This window comes from Ranitomeya imitator, chromosome 3 (genome assembly GCF_032444005.1).
Source record: "Ranitomeya imitator isolate aRanImi1 chromosome 3, aRanImi1.pri, whole genome shotgun sequence".
Lineage (NCBI taxonomy): Eukaryota > Metazoa > Chordata > Amphibia > Anura > Dendrobatidae > Ranitomeya > Ranitomeya imitator.
In genome coordinates this window covers 188,292,188-188,313,031 of record NC_091284.1, presented here as the reverse complement: position 1 = coordinate 188,313,031, position 20,844 = coordinate 188,292,188, and the positions used below count along the sequence as shown (strand labels likewise).

The 20,844-nt window shown below is 47.0% G+C and overlaps 1 protein-coding gene across 5 annotated transcripts in view; it reads right to left on the bottom strand.

Moving 5' to 3' along the window:
• TSHB (thyroid stimulating hormone subunit beta) overlaps window positions 1-20,844 on the bottom strand; it is a 264,528-nt gene that overhangs the window by 202,067 nt on the left and 41,617 nt on the right. For 4 of the 5 annotated variants that reach the window (XM_069761709.1, XM_069761714.1, XM_069761715.1 and 1 more), the window contains exon 2: window positions 19,724-19,874. In XM_069761709.1, the coding sequence (XP_069617810.1) occupies window positions 19,724-19,782 (59 nt within the window). In that variant the 5' untranslated portion in view covers window positions 19,783-19,874. Of the gene's footprint in view, window positions 1-19,723; window positions 19,875-20,844 lie in introns of those variants that run through there. The other variant, XM_069761712.1, reaches the window with a different exon arrangement.

The window sequence follows — 20,844 nt, the reverse complement described above, 5'->3', positions numbered from 1 at the left end:
GAGAACAGCAAGGAGCGCAGACACTGCTAGTAGGCCCCAAACCAACTAGTACGCCAAATGCAGTTGTTCCATTTAACAACTATTTAACAAGAGCCTGAAGATAGAAGCTCAGGAAAGGCAACCTGGAGAACACCTTAGAGCGGAAGACACCGTCTCTACAACCCAGACCCATGTTGTAGGCCTAATGCAGTGTTGTTTCAACAACTACTTAACGAGAGCTAGAAGACCGAAGCAATGGCGAGGAAACCTGGGGAACACCTTGGAGTGGAACTCACCGTCTCTACACCCCATACCCAATTTGTAGGCCTAATGCAGTGTAGTTTGCAACAACTACTAAACGAGAGTAGGAAGATCGAAGCAATGTGGACGAAACCTGGGGAACACATTGGAGTGGGACACACCTTCTCTCTACACCCCATACCAAATTTGTAGGCCTAATGCAGTGTAGTTTGCAACAACTACTAAACGAGAGTCGGAAGACCGAAGCAATGGCGAGGAAACCTGGGGAACACCGTGGAGTGTAACACACCGTCTCTCTACACCCCATACCCAATTTGTAGGCCTAATGCAGTGTAGTTTGCATCAACTACTAAACGAGAGTAGGAAGATCGAAGCAATGTGGACGAAACCTGGGGAACACCTTGGAGTGTAACACATCGTCTCTACACCCCATACCCAATTTGTAGGCCTAATGCAGTGTAGTTTGCAACAACTACTAAACGAGAGTAGGAAGATCGAAGCAATGTGGACGAAACCTGGGGAACACATTGGAGTGTAACACACCTTCTCTCTACACCCCATACCCAATTTGTAGGCCTAATGCAGTGTAGTTTGCAACAACTACTAAACGAGAGTAGGAAGATCGAAGCAATGTGGATGAAACCTGGGGAACACCTTGGAGTGTAACACAACGTCTCTCTACACCCCATACCCAATTTGTAGGCCTAATGCAGTGTAGTTTGCAACAACTACTAAACGAGAGTAGGAAGATCGAAGCAATGTGGACGAAACCTGGGGAACACCTTGGAGTGTAACACACCGTCTCTCTACACCCCATACCCAATTTGTAGGCCTAATGCAGTGTAGTTTGCAACAACTGCTAAACGAGAGTAGGAAGATCGAAGCAATGGAGAGGAAACCTGGGGCACACCTTGGGGCGGCAGACACCGTTAGTAGGCCCTACCAAAGTAGTAGCCCCAATGCAGTTTTAAAATTCCTAGAGGCTGAAAACAAGACTATTGACGCTCTGCTTTTTTCAAAGGAGGACAGGTGTATTGAGTGGCGCAGACAGACACAGGTAGTAGGCCTTAAACCAAAAATGTGGCTCACTGCAGTTTAAAAAAGGTTACAGGGGTACACAGGCAGCATTGCTCTGGGCAGTGGAGGACAATTTCAATAGTGGACCGCAGACAGACTTTGTACGCCTACTATTAAAAAAAGGATGCTCTATGCAATTAAAAATTATGTTCCAGGGGTCCACGGGCAGCAGTGGTGTGGTCAGTGGACGAGTATTGGAAGGAGGGACCGCAAACAGGCGTAGTAGGCCTAATATAACAAAATTAGGCTGTAGGCACTTTAAAATTGGTTCCAGGGGTACACGGGCAGCAGTGGTGTGGTCAGCGGAGGAAAATTTGAATTAGGGACTGCAGACAGACTTTGTAGGCTGTCCCCTGTGGACCATGCATCCAACACATTAACCCAGTGCGCCGTAATGGACACGTAACTTATTGTGGACATGCCTACTGGTCCATGCGTCTCTTGTCAGGTGCACCTTTCTACTGTTTGATTGCCTGAGTGCTATGACAATGCAGACTTTTTCATGCAGGTGGAGGGCTGGGATGGCTTTTCTCGCAAAAGAAATGTCGACTGGGTAGCTTTAACCGTGGTACAGCGTAGTTCATCTGGGCTTTCTAAATATAAAACAAAGAAAAAAAGGAGGCTCCATGCACTTTCAGCTGGGTTCCAGGGGTACACGGCCAGCATTGGTCTGGTCAGTGGAGAACTATTGGAAAGAAGGACCGCAGACAGGTTTCGAAGGCCTAACATAATAAATTAGGGCTGTAGGCACTTTAACATTAGTTCCAGGGGTACACGGGCAGCAGTAGACTGGTCAGTGGAGGCCTAGTGGAAGGAGGGACCGCAGACAGGCTTCGAAGGCCTAACATAATAAATTAGGGCTGTAGGCACTTTAACATTGGTTCCAGGGGTACACGGGCAGCAGTAGACTGGTCAGTGGAGGCCTAGTGGAAGGAGGGACCGCAGACAGGCTTCGAAGGCCTAACATAATAAATTAGGGCTGTAGGCACTTTAACATTGGTTCCAGGGGTACACGGGCAGCAGTGGTCTGGTCAGTGGAGGAGTAGTAGAAAGAAGGGACCGCAGACAGGCTTCAAAGGCCTAACATAATAAAATTGGGCTGTAGGCACTTTATAATTGGTTCCAGGGGTACACGAGCAGCAGTGGTCTGGTCAGTGGAGGAGTAGAAGAAAGAAGGGACCGCAGACAGGCTTTGAAGGCCTAACATAAAAAAATTGGGCTGTAGGCACTTTATAATTGGTTCCAGGGGTACACGGGCAGCAGTGGTCTGGTCAGTGGAGGAGTAGTAGAAAGAAGGGACCGCAGACAGGCTTCGAAGGCCTAACATAATAAAATTGGGCTGTAGGCACTTTATAATTGGTTCCAGGGGTACACGGGCAGCAGTGGTCTGGTCAGTGGAGGAGTAGTAGAAAGAACGGACCGCAGACAGGCTTCGAAGGCCTAACATAAAAAATTGGGCTGTAGGCACTTTTAAATAGGTTCCAGGGGTACACGGGCAGCAGTGGTCTGGTCAGTGGAGGAGTAATAGAAAGAACGGACCGCAGACAGGCTTCGAAGGCCTAACATAATAAAATTGGGCTGTAGGCACTTTATAATTGGTTCCAGGGGTACACGGGCAGCAGTGGTCTGGTCAGTGGAGGAGTAGTAGAAAGAACGGACCGCAGACAGGCTTTGAAGGCCTAACATAATAAAATTGGGCTGTAGGCACTTTATAATTGGTTCCAGGGGTACACGGGCAGCAGTGGTCTGGTCAGTGGAGGAGTAGTAGAAAGAAGGGACCGCAGACAGGCTTCGAAGGCCTAACATAATATAATATGGCTGTATGCACTTTAGAATTGGTTCCAGGGGTGCACCGTCAGCAGTAGACAGGTCAGTGGAGGCCTAGTGGAAGGAGGGACCGCAGACAGGCTTCGAAGGCCTAACATAATAAATTAGGGCTGTAGGCACTTTGAATTCTCTTGCAGGGGTACACAGGCAGTGGGCACCATTGGTGTTGTCAGCGGCGGCCGATTGTAATGAGTGTCTGCCAGTTAGTAGTCCCAAAAAATCAATATATGTTAATGTCTCGCATTACAACAAAAAAGAAAAACCAAAAGGGTGCAATCATTAGGTACAGGGTTGGGCTCCTCTGCGTAGTTTCAGACCTAGTAATTTTGCACAAAGTATTTACTTGGGTAAATATAGGACACTGCCCCTGACTATGTTAAGTACCATCATACATGTCAACACAATGGTATTGTCAGTGGCAGTAATTTACGGATGTCCGCGCATAGACTAAACATAGGTGTAACTGTGAGAGATAATTGTGCAAGTGGTAGAGCAATGTTTGAGCTGGGGGTGGGTGAACTCTCTTGTGGCCGGCGGTACATGCCCAGGGCCCCTCATGTTAAAACAGTGTGTCTGACGTTGGGTGCGCACCACCACCGCCAGAGACACTTAATTGTACTATGAGGGACCCAGTGGCAGTGCCGTAGACCAAAAGCGGGCACACCCACCTCTTCAGACAAACAGCACTCTCACGGGTGCTTGCGCCAAGTGGAGATACCACGGCCCCGTGTGGGGAGTTTGGCCATTTAGGGAGGTGTAAACAAGTCGTATGCTGGACAATCAGCTGCTGCAAATTACGAGATTGGTAAAGTCATTCAGAGTAGTCCACAGGCAATACCTTTTCATAGGAAAGCTAGGTGTCGGCCGGGCAAGGTGGGGCAAAAGAATTCAATATCCAGTTGGGGTTCATTTTAATGAAGGTTAGATCATCAACATTTTGGGTGGCCAGACGAGTCCTTTTTTCGGTTAATATTGAACCTGCAGCACTGAATACTCGTTCTGATAGGACACTAGCTGCCGGGCAAGCAAGCTCCTGCAATGCATATTCTGCCAATTCTGGCCACTTGTCTAATTTGGATGCCCAGTAATCAAATGGGAATGACGGTTGAGGTAGAACATCGATAAGTGATGAAAAATAGTTAGTAACCATACTGGACAAATGTTGTCTCCTGTCACTTTGAATTGATGCAGCAGTACCTGTCCGGTCTGCGGTCATAGCAAAATCACTCCACAACCTGGTCAGAAAACCCCTCTGTCCAACGCCACTTCGGATTTCTGCACCTCTAACACTTCGGTTCTGCTGCCCCCTGCTGCTCGTGTGAGAACGATCACGGGCGCTGTGTGCTGGGAATGCCTGAAGCAAACGGTCAACAAGAGTTGATTGTTTGGTTGCTAATATTAGTTCCAAGTTCTCATGTGGCATAATATTTTGCAATTTGCCTTTATAGCTAGGATCAAGGAGGCAGGCCAACCAGTAATCGTCATCGTTCATCATTTTAGTAATGCGTGTGTCCCTTGTGAGGATACGTAAGGCATAATCCGCCATGTGGGCCAAACTTCCAGTTGTCAAATCAGCGGTTGTGTTTGGTTGAGGGGCAGTTTCAGGCAAATCTACGTCACTTGTGTCCCTCAAAAAACAAGAACCCGGCCTTGCCACGCCACCAATTTCCAGTGGCCCCGGAAAAGCTTCCTCATTAAAAATATACTCATCCCCATCATCCTCCTCGTCCTCCTCCTCTTCGCCCGCTACCTCGTCCTGTACACTGCCCTGACCAGACAATGGCTGACTGTCATCAAGGCTTTCCTCTTCCTCTGCTGCAGACGCCTGATTTTTTATGTGAGTCAAACTTTGCATCAGCAGACGCATTAGGGGGATGCTCATGCTTATTATGGCGTTGTCTGCACTAACCAGCCGTGTGCATTCCTCAAAACACTGAAGGACTTGACACATGTCTTGTATCTTCGACCACTGCACACCAGACAACTTCATGTCTGCCATCCTACTGCCTGCCCGTGTATGCGTATCCTCCCACAAAAACATTACAGCCCGCCTCTATTCACACAGTATCTGAAGCATGTGCAGTGTTGAGTTCCACCTTGTTGCAACGTCTATGATTAGGCAATGCTGGGGAAGGTTCAAAGACCGCTGATAGGTCTGCATACGGCTGGAGTGTACGGGCGAACGGCGGATATGTGAGCAAAGTCCGCGCACTTTGAGGAGCAGGTCGGATAACCCCGGATAAGTTTTCAGGAAGCACTGCACCACCAGGTTTAAGGTGTGAGCCAGGCAAGGAATGTGTTTCAGTTGGGAAAGGGAGATGGCAGCCATGAAATTCCTTCCGTTATCACTCACTACCTTGCCTGCCTCAAGATCTACTGTGCCCAGCCACGACTGCGTTTCTTTCTGCAAGAACTCGGACAGAACTTCCGCGGTGTGTCTGTTGTCACCCAAACACTTCATAGCCAATACAGCCTGCTGACGCTTGCCAGTAGCTGCCCCATAATGGGACAACTGGTGTGCAACAGTGGCAGCTGCGGATGGAGTGATTGGGCGACTGCGATCTGTGGACGAGCTCTCGCTTCTGCCGGAGGACAAGGAGGAGGAGGAGGGGGTGCGAACGCCTACAGCCAACTGTTTCCTAGACCGTGGGCTAGGCACAACTGTCCCGAAATTGCTGTCCCCTGTGGACCCTGCATCCACCACATTCACCCAGTGTGCCGTGATGGACACGTAACGTCCCTGGCCATGCCTACTGGTCCATGCATCTGTTGTCAGGTGCACCTTTGTACTCACAGATTGCCTGAGTGCATGGACGATGCGCTCTTTAACATGCTGGTGGAGGGCGGGGATGGCTTTTCTCGAAAAGAAGTGTCGACTGGGTAGCTCGTAGCGTGGTACAGCATAGTCCATCAGGGCTTTGAAAGCTTCACTTTCAACTAACCGGTAGGGCATCATCTCTAACGAGATTAGTCTAGCTATGTGGGCGTTCAAACCCTGTGTACGCGGATGCGAGGATAAGTACTTCCTTTTTCTAACCAGAGTCTCATGTAGGGTGAGCTGGACTGGAGAGCTGGAGATCGTGGAACTAGCGGGTCTGCCGGTGGACATGGCAGACTGAGAGACGGTTGGAGACGGTATTGTTTCCGCCTATGCGCTAGATGCAGTGTTTCCTACTACGAAACTGGTGATTCCCTGACCCTGACTGCTTTGGCCTGGCAAAGAAACCTGCACAGATACTGCAGGTGGTGCGGAAAATGGTGGCCTTACAGTGACGGCAGGGATGTTGCATTGGTGAGTAGCTTCATTGGCCGAGGGTGCTACAACCTTAAGGGACGTTTGGTAGTTAGTCCAGGCTTGCAAATGCATGGTGGTTAAATGTCTATGCATGCAACTTGTATTCAGACTTTTCAGATTCTGACCTCTGCTTAAGGTAGTTGAACATTTTTGACAGATGACTTTGTGCGGATCAATTGGATGTTGTTTAAAAAAATTCCAGACTGCACTCTTTCTACCATCGGATACCTTTTCAGGCATTGCAGACTGAGCTTTAACCGGATGGACACGCTGTCCTCCAACAGTTTTTGGCTTTGCCACGCGTTTTGGGCCAGATATGGGCCCGGCAGATGGATCCTGTTGCGATGTTGATGCCTGCTGCGGCCCCTTCTCCTCCGCTTCAGAACTACTGCCACCTGCACCCTGTTCCCCCAATGGCTGCAAATCGGTGTCAACAACTGGGTCATCTATAACCTCCTCTTCTAGCTCGTGCGCAACTTCGTCTGTGTCACCGTGTAAGTCGGTGGTAGAGCGTTCGTGACGGGGCAACATAGTCTCATCAGGGTCTGATTCTGGATCATTACCCTGCGAGGGCAATGTTGTGGTCTGAGTCAAAGGACCAGCATAGTAGTCTGGCTGTGGCTGTGCATCAGTGCACTCCATGTCAGATTCAACTTGTAATGGGCATGGCCTGTTAACTGCTTCACTTTCTAAGCCAGGGACGGTATGTGTAAAGAGCTCCATGGAGTAACCCGTTGTGTCGCCTGCTGCATCCTTCTCTGTTGTTGTTTTTGCTGAAGAGGACAAGGAAGCGACTTGCCCCTGACCGTGAACATCCACTAACGACGCGCTGCTTTTACATTTACCAGTTTCAAAAGAGGAGGCAAAAGAGCTAGAGGCTGAGTCAGCAAGGTAAGCCAAAACTTGCTCTTGCTGCTCCGGCTTTAAAAGCGGTTTTCCTACTCCCAGAAAAGGGAGCGTTCGAGGCCTTCTGTAGCCAGACGACGAACCTGGCTCCACAGCTCCAGGCTTAGGTGCAATATTTTTTTTCCCACGACCACCTGATGCTCCACTACCACTACCATCATTACCAGCTGACAATGAACGCCCACGGCCACGACCTCTTCCACCAGACTTCCTCATTGTTTTAAAAACGTAACCAAAGTAACGGTATTTGTTGCTGTCAAACAACTTACACAGTGAGCTATAACTTCAGTATGATTTAGATATCCCTTTACAGGTGGGTGAGACCACAAGGAAAATCAGGCACAATGTTACACACTCTGTTTTCGGTGGCACCAAATGAGAGAGATGCCACACACGTAGGACTGTCACTCAAGCAGAAATGTCAATATTGTTCTCCCACTTTTTTTTTTGATTTGTTCAGGGAGAATTTAGAAACCAAATAAAAAAAAAAGGCTTTCTATGGCCCACTATTTGAGAGAGAGAGATGGCACACCCAGGAGTCAAGACTGGCACACAAGCAGAAAGGGCAATATTAATCTCCCACTGATTTGTTTTTGATTTTTTCAGGGAGAATTTAGAAACCAAATAAAATAAAATGATTTTTTCAGGGAGAATTTAGAAACCAAATGAAAAAAAAAAAAAGGCTTTCTATGGCCCAGTGCCCACTATTTGAGAGAGAGAGATGGCACACCCAGGAGTCAAGACTGGCACACAAGCAGAAAGGGCAATATTAATCTCCCACGGATTTCTTTTTGATTTTTTCAGGGAGAATTTAGAAACACAATAGAAAAAAAAAATAAGCTTTCTATGGCCCAGTGCCCACTATTTGAGAGAGAGAGATGGCACACCCAGGAGTCAAGACTGGCACACAAGCAGAAAGGGCAATATTAATCTCCCACTGATTTCTTTTTGATTTTTTCAGGGAGAATTTAGAAACCAAATAAAATAAAATGATTATTTCAGGGAGAATTTAGAAACCAAATGAAAAAAAAAATAGGCTTTCTATGGCCCAGTGCCCACTATTTGAGAGAGAGAGATGGCACACCCAGGAGTCAAGACTGGCACACAAGCAGAAAGGGCAATATTAATCTCCCACTGATTTGTTTTTTTCAGGGAGACTTTAGAAACGAAATAAAATAAAATGATTTTTTCAGGATGAATTTAGAAACCAAATAAAATAAAATGATTTTTTTCAGGGAGAATTTAGAAACCAAATTAATAAAAAATAGCCTTTCTATGGCCCAGTGCCCACTATTTGAGAGAGAGAGATGGCACACCCAGGAGTCAAGACTGGCACACAAGCAGAAAGGGCAATATTAATCTCCCACTGATTTCTTTTTGATTTTTTCAGGGAGAATTTAGAAACCAAATAAAATAAAATGATTTTTTCAGGGAGAATTTAGAAACCAAATGAAAAAAAAAATAGGCTTTCTATGGCCCAGTGCCCACTATTTGAGAGAGAGAGATGGCACACCCAGGAGTCAAGACTGGCACACAAGCAGAAAGGGCAATATTAATCTCCCACTGATTTTTTTTTTTCAGGGAGACTTTAGAAACTAAATAAAATAAAATGATTTTTTCAGGATGAATTTAGAAACCAAATAAAATAAAATGATTTTTTTCAGGGAGAATTTAGAAACCAAATTAATAAAAAATAGCCTTTCTATGGCCCAGTGCCCACTATTTGAGAGAGAGAGATGGCACACCAAGGAGTCAAGACTGGCACACAAGCAGAAAGGGCAATATTAATCTCCCACTGATTTTTTTTTTTTTTTCAGGGAGAATTTAGAAACACAATAAAAAAAAATTGGCTTTCTATGGCCCAGTGCCCACTATTTGAGAGAGAGAGAGATGGCACACCGAGGAGTCAAGACTGGCACACAAGCAGAAAGGGCAATATTAATCGCCCACTGATTTTTTTTTTTTTTTTTTTCAGGGAGAATTTAGAAAAACAATAAAAAAAAAAATAGGCTTTCTATGGCCCACTATTTGAGAGAGAGAGATGGCACACCCAGGAGTCAGGAGTGGCACACAAGCAGAAAGGGCAATATTAATCTCCCACTGATTTCTTTTTGATTTTTTCAGGGAGAATTTAGAAACACAATAAAAAAAATAATTAATAGGCTTTCTATGGCCCACTATTTGAGAGAGAGATGGCACACTCAGGACTGGCACAGAAGCCCAAAGGCCAATATTAATCTCCCACTGTTTTTTTTTTTTATCAGGGAGAATTTATAAACCCCACAAAAAAAAACAGAAAAATGAAAAGGCTTTCTATGGCCCACTATGTAAGAGAGATGGCACACACAGGGATGGCACTCTAGCAGAAATGCCAATCTTAATCTCCCACAAAAAAAAAAAAAAAACAGGGACTGTCCTACAATTACTATCTCCCTGCAGTAATCTCAGCCAGGTATGGCAGGCAGCAATAAGGAGTGGACTGATGCACAAATGAAATAAAAAGTGTGGACACACAAAAAAGATAGCTGTGCAGAAAGGAAGGAACAACAGGATTTGTGCTTTGAAAAAAGCAGTTGGTTTGCACAGCGGCGTACACGCAGCAATGCAGCTATCACGGAGCCTTCTAGGGCAACCCAATGAGCTACAGCGCTGAGGAAAAACAAATGTAGCTTCCACTGTCCCTGCAAACAAAAGGTGGTGTTGGACAGTGGAAATCGCTACAGCACAAGCGGTTTGGTCGTTAATGGACCCTGCCTAACACTATCCCTGCTTCTGACGAAGCGGCAGCAACCTCTCCCTAGGCTCAGATCAGCAGCAGTAAGATGGTGGTCGGCGGGAACGCCCCTTTATAGCCCCTGTGACGCCGCAGACAGCAAGCCAATCACTGCAATGCCCTTCTCTAAGATGGTGGGGACCAGGACCTATGTCACCACGCTGCCCACACTCTGCGTCCACCTTCATTGGCTGAGAAATAGCGTTTTTCGCGTCATTGAAACGCGACTTTGGCGCGAAAGTCGCGTACCGCATGGCCGACCCCACACAAGGGTCGGATCGGGTTTCATGAAACCCGACTTTGCCAAAAGTCGGCGACTTTTAAAAATGAACGATCTGTTTCGCTCAACCCTACTCACCACACATCTAGATAAGTTCCTTAAGGGGTCTTGTTTCCAAAATGGGGTCACTTGTGGGGGGTTTCCACTGTTTAGGCACATCAGGGGCTCTCTAACCGTGATATGGCATCCAATCTCAATTCCAGCCAATTCTGCATTGAATAAGTCAAACGGCGCTCCCTCACTTCCAAGCTCTGCGGTGCGTCCAAACAGTGGTGTACCCCCACATATGGGGTATCAGTGTACTCAGGAGAAATTGCACAACAAATTTTGTGGTCTAATTTCTCCTGTTACCCTTGTGAAAATAAGAATTTGTGGGCGAAAATATCATTTTTGTGTAAACGAATGCGATTTTTTATTTTCACGGCTCTCCGTTACAAACTTCGGTGAAGCACTTGGGGGCTCAAAGTGCTCACCACACATCTAGATAAGTTCCTTAAGGGGTCTAATTTCCAACATAGTGTCACTTGTGGGTGGTTTCCACTGTTTAGGCACATCAGGGGCTCTCTAAACGTGACATGGCATCCAATCTCAATTCCAGCCAATTCTACATTGTAAAAGTCAAACGGCGCTCCTTCACTTCCAAGTTCTGCGGTGCGCCGAAACAGTGGTTTACCCCCACATATATGGTATCGGCTTATTCAGGAGTAATTGCACAAAAAAATTATCGTTTAATTTCTGTTTTTACACTTGTGAAAATAAAAAAAAAATGGTTCTGAAGTAAAATGTTTGCAAAAAAAAAGTTAAATGTTCATTTTTTCCTTCCACATTGTTTCAGTTCCTGTGAAACACCTGAAGGGTTAATAAACTTCTTTAAAGGGACTCTGTCACCTGAATTTGGTGGGACTGGTTTTGGGTCATATGGGCGGAGTTTTCAGGTGTTTGATTCACCCTTTCCTTACCCCCTGGCTGCATGCTGGCTGCAATATTGGATTGAAGTTCATTCTTGTCCTCCATAGTACACGCCTGCGCAAAGCAATCTTGCCTTGTGCAGGCGTGTACTGTGGAGGACAGAGAATGAACTTCAATCCAATATTGCAGCCAGCATGCAGCCAGCGGGTAAGGAAAGGGTGAATCAAACACCCGAAAACTCCGCCCATATGACCCAAAACCAGCCCCGCCAAATTCAGGTGACAGGTTCCCTTTAATATGGTTTTGAGAACCTTGATGGGTGCAGTTTTTAGAATGGTGTCACACTTGGTTATTTTCTATCATATAGACCCCTCAAAATGACCTCAAATGAGATGTGGTCCCTAAAAAAAAATGGTGTTATAAAAATGAGAAATTGCTGGTCAACTTTTAACCCTTATAACTCCCTAACAAAAAAAAAATGTGTTTACAAAATTGTGCTGATGTAAAGTAGACATGTAGGAAATGTTATTTATTAACTATTTTTCGTTACATATCTCTCTGATTTAAGGGCATAAAAATACAAAGTTTGAAAATTGCAAAATGTTAAAAATTTTAGCCATATTTCCGTTTTTTTTCAAAAATAATCGCAAGTAATATCGAAGAAATGTTACCACTACCATGAAGTACAAAATGTCACGAAAAAACAGTCTCAGAATCAGCGGGATCCGTTAAAGCGTTCCAAAGTTATAACCTCATAAAGTGACAGTGGTCAGAATTGTAAAAATTGGCTCGGTCATTAAGTACCAAATTGGCTCTGTCACTAAGGGGTTAAGCATATGTTCACACAGAGTGTTTTGGCTTTATTTTTCCCTTTAAGGCTATGTGCACACGTTCAATTCCTGAGAATTCCGGACATTTTCTGCATGAAATCCGCAAGAAAACCGCATGCGTTTTTGCCGTGATTTTGCCGCGTTTTTTTTCGGACACTTCCCAATGCATTTTGGAGTGGGAAATCCGCAAAAAAAACACAAAAAGATAGAGCATGTCCGGATTTTGTGCGGTATGCGTTTTTTATGCGGAAAAAAACGCATCATGTGCACAAAACATGCGGAATTCATTCTAAATGATGGGATGCTTATTGTATGCAGTTTTTTTGCGGTTTTATAGCGTTTTTATCGGGAAAAACCGTGAAAAAAACGTGAAAAAAACGCAACGTGTGAACACAGCCTAACATTTGTGAGGGCTCTCACATTTTCAGAGGGTCAATAGGTGCTGTGAAACCTGAGTTTGGGAAGGGCCCTCACCTAAGTAATACACTCCACAGATCTCGACACTCTCTGGGACATATCCTGGAATTACTCCATTGTTGCTCAAAACCATGCAAAAGATACATTCTGCCTGGTTGGGTAGTTTCCAGAAGAAGTGCATAGGTTTATGCAGATTGGTCAGTGGAATTCCTGTCTTTCCCTTGAGGAGGCTGCTTCCAAGTAAAATGAGGCTTGTACATCTTCCTGATATGGGTTTGAGGTCTGACAGACTGAGCACAATACAGGCCCTTGCTTGCATACAATGTATTCAGAATTTAATTCTATTGCTTTTGATGTCTGGTAGAATCCAATTTACTGACATTGATCATACAGCTCCCCCAACTCCTGTGTTATATTCACCTTGCAGAAGGTTCTCCCGCTATGACAGTTGTTCCATTGGGATCCGGTGGCAAAAATGAACTGTGGATCTAACAAAACGCAGGTTTCACAGCACCTGGTGGCCCTCTGAAAATTTGAAGCGAGGGCCGCACAATGACATGGCGATGGACATGGTTGTGGCGGCGAGCAAAGCCCCTAATTCAAATGGGCATGTTTGAAATGGCATTGAAAAGAGACGGGGCATATGTATTCCACTATCTTACTATTTGGCATGAGGGAGGGACCTCCCAAATGTAGGTGTCAGGGCTGCCACTAGGAATTTCGGGGCCCCATACTGGCAACTTTTTCGGGGCCCCCTTGAGACTCTGCCCAGCCTACACCTCCACCCCTCGAACCATCCACAGTCCCACTGCCCACTCTTGGGAAGACTCCACTTCTGCACCAATGTGATGTCCTATCCTGCCCCATATGATCTACCCATGCTGCCCCATTTGTCTCCATGCTGCCCCATCTGTCTCCATGCTGCCCCATCTACCTCCATCCTGCCCCTTCTGTCCCATCTATCTGCATCCTGTACCATCTGTCCCTATTGTGCCCCATGATCCTGCACCATGTGTCTACATCCTGCCCCATCTGTCTCCATCCTTCCCCATCTGTTTCCATCCTGCCCCATCTGTCTCTATCCTGCACCATAATCCTGCACCATCTGTCTCCATCCTGCCCCATCTGTCTCCATCCTGCCCCATCTGTCTCCATTGTGCCCATGATCCTGCCCCATCTGTCTCTATCCTGCCCCGTGTTCCTGCCCCATCTGTCTCCATCCTGCCCCATATGTCTCCATCCTGTCTCTATTGTACCCCATGTCTCACCAAAACATATTGGGGTTTGCCGCTTTCAATAAAAAAACAAAACAAAAAAAAAACCCCACTTTCTCCTTACCTGGTCTAGCGGTGATGTCCCCTCCAGTCATTTGAAACACGGACTCGCCGGCAAATGACAATGATGTCATACGCCGGCGACGTGCGTGCTGACGTCAGCTGCTAGCCTATGATTAGCTGGCGGCTTTTAACTATTGCCGTGTCGGCCCGCATGGCAGTAGAGTTTAACTGAACCTGCATCTTGGACGCTGGTTCAGTTACTGCAGTGGCAGAATCCTACCGTTGGGGTCCGATGAGCAGAAGAGCGAGTGCCCCATACACCAGTATTGTCCTGATGGCGGCCCTGCACATATATGCTCGCACAACCTGCACACACACTGTACACATATATACTGACATTACAGCACACAGCTTGCACATACCATACACACTGTACATACACATACAGTGGGGCAAAAAAGTATTTAGTCAGTCAGCAATAGTGCAAGTTCCACCACTTAAAAAGATGAGAGGCGTCTGTAATTTACATCATAGGTAGACCTCAACTATGGGAGACAAACTGAGAAAAAAAAATCCAGAAAATCACATTGTCTGTTTTTTTAACAATTTATTTGCATATTATGGTGGAAAATAAGTATTTGGTCAGAAACAAACAATCAAGATTTCTGGCTCTCACAGACCTGTAACTTCTTCTTTAAGAGTCTCCTCTTTCCTCCACTCATTACCTGTAGTAATGGCACCTGTTTAAACTTGTTATCAGTATAAAAAGACACCTGTGCACACCCTCAAACAGTCTGACTCCAAACTCCACTATGGTGAAGACCAAAGAGCTGTCAAAGGACACCAGAAACAAAATTGTAGCCCTGCACCAGGCTGGGAAGACTGAATCTGCAATAGCCAACCAGATTGGAGTGAAGAAATCAACAGTGGGAGCAATAATTAGAAAATGGAAGACATACAAGACCACTGATAATCTCCCTCGATCTGGGGCTCCACGCAAAATCCCACCCCATGGGGTCAGAATGATCACAAGAACGGTGAGAAAAAATCCCAGAACCACGCGGGGGGACCTAGTGAATGAACTGCAGAGAGCTGGGACCAATGTAACAAGGCCTACCATAAGTAACACACTATGCCACCATGGACTCAGATCCTGCAGTGCCAGACGTGTCCCACTGCTTAAGCCAGTACATGTCCGGGCCCGTCTGAAGTTTGCTAGAGAGCATTTGGATGATCCAGAGGAGTTTTGGGAGAATGTCCTATGGTCTGATGAAACCAAACTGGAACTGTTTGGTAGAAACACAACTTGTCGTGTTTGGAGGAAAAAGAATACTGAGTTGCATCCATCAAACACCATACCTACTGTAAAGCATGGTGGTGGAAACATCATGCTTTGGGGCTGTTTCTCTGCAAAGGGGCCAGGACGACTGATCCGGGTACATGAAAGAATGAATGGGGCCATGTATCGTGAGATTTTGAGTGCAAACCTCCTTCCATCAGCAAGGGCATTGAAGATGAAACGTGGCTGGGTCTTTCAACATGACAATGATCCAAAGCACACCGCCAGGGCAACGAAGGAGTGGCTTCGTAAGAAGCATTTCAAGGTCCTGGAGTGGCCTAGCCAGTCTCCAGATCTCAACCCTATAGAAAACCTTTGGAGGGAGTTGAAAGTCCGTGTTGCCAAGCGAAAAGCCAAAAACATCACTGCTCTAGAGGAGATCTGCATGGAGGAATGGGCCAACATACCAACAACAGTGTGTGGCAACCTTGTGAAGACTTACAGAAAACGTTTGACCTCTGTCATTGCCAACAAAGGATATATTACAAAGTATTGAGATGAAATTTTGTTTCTGACCAAATACTTATTTTCCACCATAATATGCAAATAAATTGTTAAAAAAACAGACAATGTGATTTTCTGGATTTCTTTTTCTCAGTTTGTCTCCCATAGTTGAGGTCTACCTATGATGTAAATTACAGACGCCTCTCATCTTTTTAAGTGGTGGAACTTGCACTATTGCTGACTGACTAAATACTTTTTTGCCCCACTGTATATATTAACACTAAATGGTAGCCCGATTCTAACGCATCGGGTATTCTAGAAAATGTATGTCCACGTGGTATATTGCCCAACCACATAGTATATTGCCCAGCCACGTAGTATATTGCCCAGCCACGTAGTATATTGCTCAGCCACGTAGTATATTGCCCAGCCACATAGTATATTGCCCAGCCACATAGTATATTGCCCAGCTTGCCCAGTCACATAGTATATTGCCCAGCCACGTAGTATATTGCCCAGTCACGTAGTATATTGCCCAGTCACGTAGTATATTGCCCAGTCATGTAGTATATTGCCCAGCCACGTAGTTCACGTAGTATATTGCCCAGTCACGTAGTATACTGCCCAGTTAAGTAGTATATTGGCCAGTCACGTAGTATGCACCATATCCCTGTTAAAAAAAAGAATTAAAATAAAAAATAGTTACATACTCACCTCCTGGAGCCTCCGGATCGAAGCGGCCGGTTCCCGATGCTTGTCGCGCGCTCCGGTCTGAAGATTGCATTGCGGTCTCGCGAGATGATGACAAATCGGTCTCGCGAGACCGTACGTCATCATCTCGCGAGACCGCAATGCATGCAGCGGTCACTGGTTCGTCGCGCGGAGCGGGAAAGGCCGGTTCCTGATCCGGGGGGGGGGATCAGGCAGCATGAATAGTAAAAAGTTGGTCACACAGGGTTAATAGCAGCGTTAACCGAGTGCGTTACACCGCGGTCAACGCTGCCATTAACCCTGTGTGAGCGCTGACCGGAGGGGAGTACGGAGCGGGCACTGACTGCGGGGTGGAAGGAGCGGCCATTTTCTTCCGGACTGTGGCCGTCGCTGATTGGTCGCGGCAGCCATGACAGGCAGCTGCCGAGACCAATCAGTGAATGAATAACTGTGACAGACAGACATACAGAAGGACAGACGGAAGTGACCCTTAGACAATTATATAGTAGATTACAGCACACACCATACACACTGTATATACACATATATACTGACAGTACAGCGCACAGCCTGCACACACTATACACACTGTATATATACTGACATTACAGCACACAGCCTGCACACACTGTATATATACTGACAATACAGCACACAGCCTGCACACACCATACACACTGTATATATACTGACATTACAGCACACAGCCTGCACACACTATACACACTGTATATATACTGACAGTACAGCACACAGCCTGCACACACTATACACACTGTATATGTACTGACAGTACAGCACACAGCCTGCACACACTATATATACTGTATATATGCTGACATTACAGCACACAGCCTGCACACACCATACACACTGTATATATACTGACAGTACATCACACAGCCTGCACACACTATACACACTGTATATATACTGACAGTACAGCACACAGCCTGCACACACTATATATACTGTATATATGCTGACATTACAGCACACAGCCTGCACACACTATACGCACTGTATATATACTGACAGTACAGCACACAGCCTGCACACACTATACACACTGCATATATACTGACAGTACAGCACACAGCCTACACACACTATACACACTGTATATATACTGACAGTACAGCACACAGCCTGCACACACTATACACACTGTATATATACTGACAGTACAGCACACAGCCTGCACACACACAATACACACTGTATACAAACATATAGAGGAGAGGAAATGGGGGGGTCATGTAGTCAGGAATAAATCTTATCAGTCTTGCACGCCTCCCCACCTTCCCCCACCCTGTCCCGACTGCTGAGCTGCTGGGAGCATTACAGGAGGGAGGGGGCCCTGTCTGTGAATAGCAGCCATGCAGGGGAAAGTGCTGTAAGGTCTCTCCCCTCTCTGCAGGAATATTGCTCTCTTCTGCCCAGTACTGTGTATCAATCTCCACTCAGTAGCTTTTCCCATTATCACCCCTCTCCTCAGTAGCTTCTCCAATAACCAACTCTCCTCACCTCAGCACTGTCTGTGCCTAATTCCCCCCCACATACCTGGCTCCATCCACCTCTTCCCTTTCTTGCTTGTTGCCATGGAGTCTGTGCACCGCTCTGCACACACAGGGAAACTTCTCTTGTCCCTGGAGCTGAAGAGGAGGTCCAGGAAGCGGTGAGGAGCTCACAGCCAATCACAGACACGCATCGTGCAGGGAGTGCATACCTCCCACCTTTTGAAGACGGGAAAGAGGGACAAAGTTGCGCGCCGCTGCAAATTTTAGGCCACGCCCCTGACCACACCCATTCATAACTAGTCACACTCATATCCACGTTCCAACCACACCCATTTAGCACTGCCGATCATACTGTTTCATAAAGAATAATTATAAGCAAAAAAATATGGCCGCACAGTGCTCCATACTGTATAATGGCCACACATGATGCTCCATACTGTATAATGGCCACACATGATGCTCCGTACTGTATGATGGCCCCAAATGATGCTGCGTACAGTATACTGGCCCCACGTGATGCTCCATACAGTATAATGGGCCCACAAGATGCTCCATACTGTATAATGGCCTCACATGATGCTCCATACTGTATAATGACTCCACATGATGCTCCATACTGTATAATGGCCACACAGTGCTCCATACTGTATAATGGCCACACATGATGCTCCATACTGTATAATGGCCACACAGTGCTCCATACTGTATAATGGCCACACATGATGCTCCATACTGTATAATGGCCACACATGATGCTCCATACTGTATAATGGCCCCACATGATGCTCCATACTATATAATGGCTGCACATGATACTCCATACTGTATAATGGCCGCACATGATGCTCCATACTGTATAATGGCCGCACATGATTCTCCATACTGTATAATGACTCTACATGATGCTCCATACTGTGTAATGACCGCACATGATGCTCTATACTGTATAATGGCCACACATGATGCTCCTTACTGTATAATGACCACACATGATGCTCCATACTGTATAATGGCCGCACATGATGCTCCATACTGTATAATGACCACACAGTGCTCCATACTGTATAATGGCCACACATGATGCTCCATACTGTATATTGGCCGACACATGATACTTCGTACCGTATAATGGCCACACCTTGCACACATGGCTCCGCTCCGTATACACGTGCTTCGCTTCATACACCTCGTACACACGTGGCTCCGCTCCGTACACCTAATACACACACTGCTCCGCTTCGTACACCTCATACACACACGGCTCCGCTCCATACACCTCGTACACACACGGCTCCGCTCCGTACACGTCGTACACATTTAGCTCCTCTCCATACACCTCATACACACTCGGCTCCACTCCATACACCTCGTACACACACGGCTCCGCTCCATACACCTCGTACACACACGGCTCCGCTCCATACACCTCGTACACACACGGCTCCGCTCCATACACCTCGTACACACACGGCTCCGCTCCATACATCTCGTACACACACTGCTTCGCTCCATACACCTCGTACACATAAGGGCTCTACTACATCCACACTGTAAACACCTCCTAACCCCACACATAACAGGCAGCACATCACCAGGGCACGTGCTTCTCTCCAGAGAAGGGGGTGTGTGAGCCCTGTGCCAGTGCTGCATGCCGCTCACCTGCGGGTGCCCTCACCAGGGCATGTGTTGCTTCCCTGGCAGTGTTGGAGGGGCAGCGACAGCACAAAGCCTCATTAAGTGCAGATCAGTAAATCTGGACACATTTCTCTGCATGGTGAGAACTAGTTTCCTTTGTTACAAGCAGAGAAACAAGCAGCCTGCTGCAGCACATGGCTACCGAGCACGCCCACTCCAGCTCATTATCCTGCTGGCACTTACCAGGCACTGCACACACCAGGGGCATGAGGGTCGGTGTGCCTGCTCGTCCTGCACAACATCCAGCTCCTCGTCCTCCTCCTCGCCACGTCCGTGTCCTGCGGATGACCCCGTGCCCAGCGCTGGCAGCGCCTCCTTCATGCCACAGGAAGCCCTAAGAGTAATACAGCATCAAAGAGTTTAGAATATGAACGGCACCAGGCGGTATCGCGACAGTCGGTTCAATAGCAGACGTGGGATCCTTATTAGGGCTCATATAGCATGTGTATGGCCAGCAGTACACGGGAGGTGCTCAACGAGAGTTCACAGACAGGTACCAAAAGATAAGAATGTAATAGACGTGGCACTCACCCAGATTCTGCTGCAATTCAATGTCCTTTATTCATCTTTGCAACAAAAAAGACATAATAAGGAGAGGCGGCTGGTGAGAGTTGCGGTGCAACTCCCCCGCACCGCAACTCTCACCAGCCGCCTCTCCTTTTTATGTCTTTTTCGTTGCAAAGATGAATAAACGACATTGAATTGCAGCAGAATCTGGTTGAGTGCCACGTCTATTACATTCTTATCTTTTGAGCCCTAAGAGTAAGACTCAGGAACATGGGGAAGGGGCGTGGCCTAACCTAAGAGGGTGTGTGACAGCTATTCTGCTGTCTGCGGGAGCAGAGTGTCCCGTGCAGGACAGCGGGGACAAGCATCAAATGCGGGACAATCCCGCACAATGAGGGACGGTTGGGAGCTATGCAGTGTTTGTACATCCTGCACTGTGGGTGGCTGTGTTAGCAAAGAAAGATGACAGACACTGCCCCGGGAGCCTGGTGAGGAGAAGCAAAAGAGGATGGGCCCCGACCGGGTCACAAACTCTGCCAGCATGTCTCAGACAGTCTGGGCTCTCCTCCTTTGCTTCCGCTCCGGGCCCCTTAGGCTACTTTCACACTAGCGTCGGAATCTCCCCGTCGCAATGCGTCGGGCCGAGATTCCGACGGTAGCGTTTGATGCGCCGCACAACGGGTGCAGCGGATGCATTTCTCCGGCGCATATGCTGCACCATTGTGAGGTGCGGGGAGGTGGGGGCGGAGTTCCGGCCGCACATGCGCGGTCGGAAAAAGCGGTCCGTCGGCAGCAAA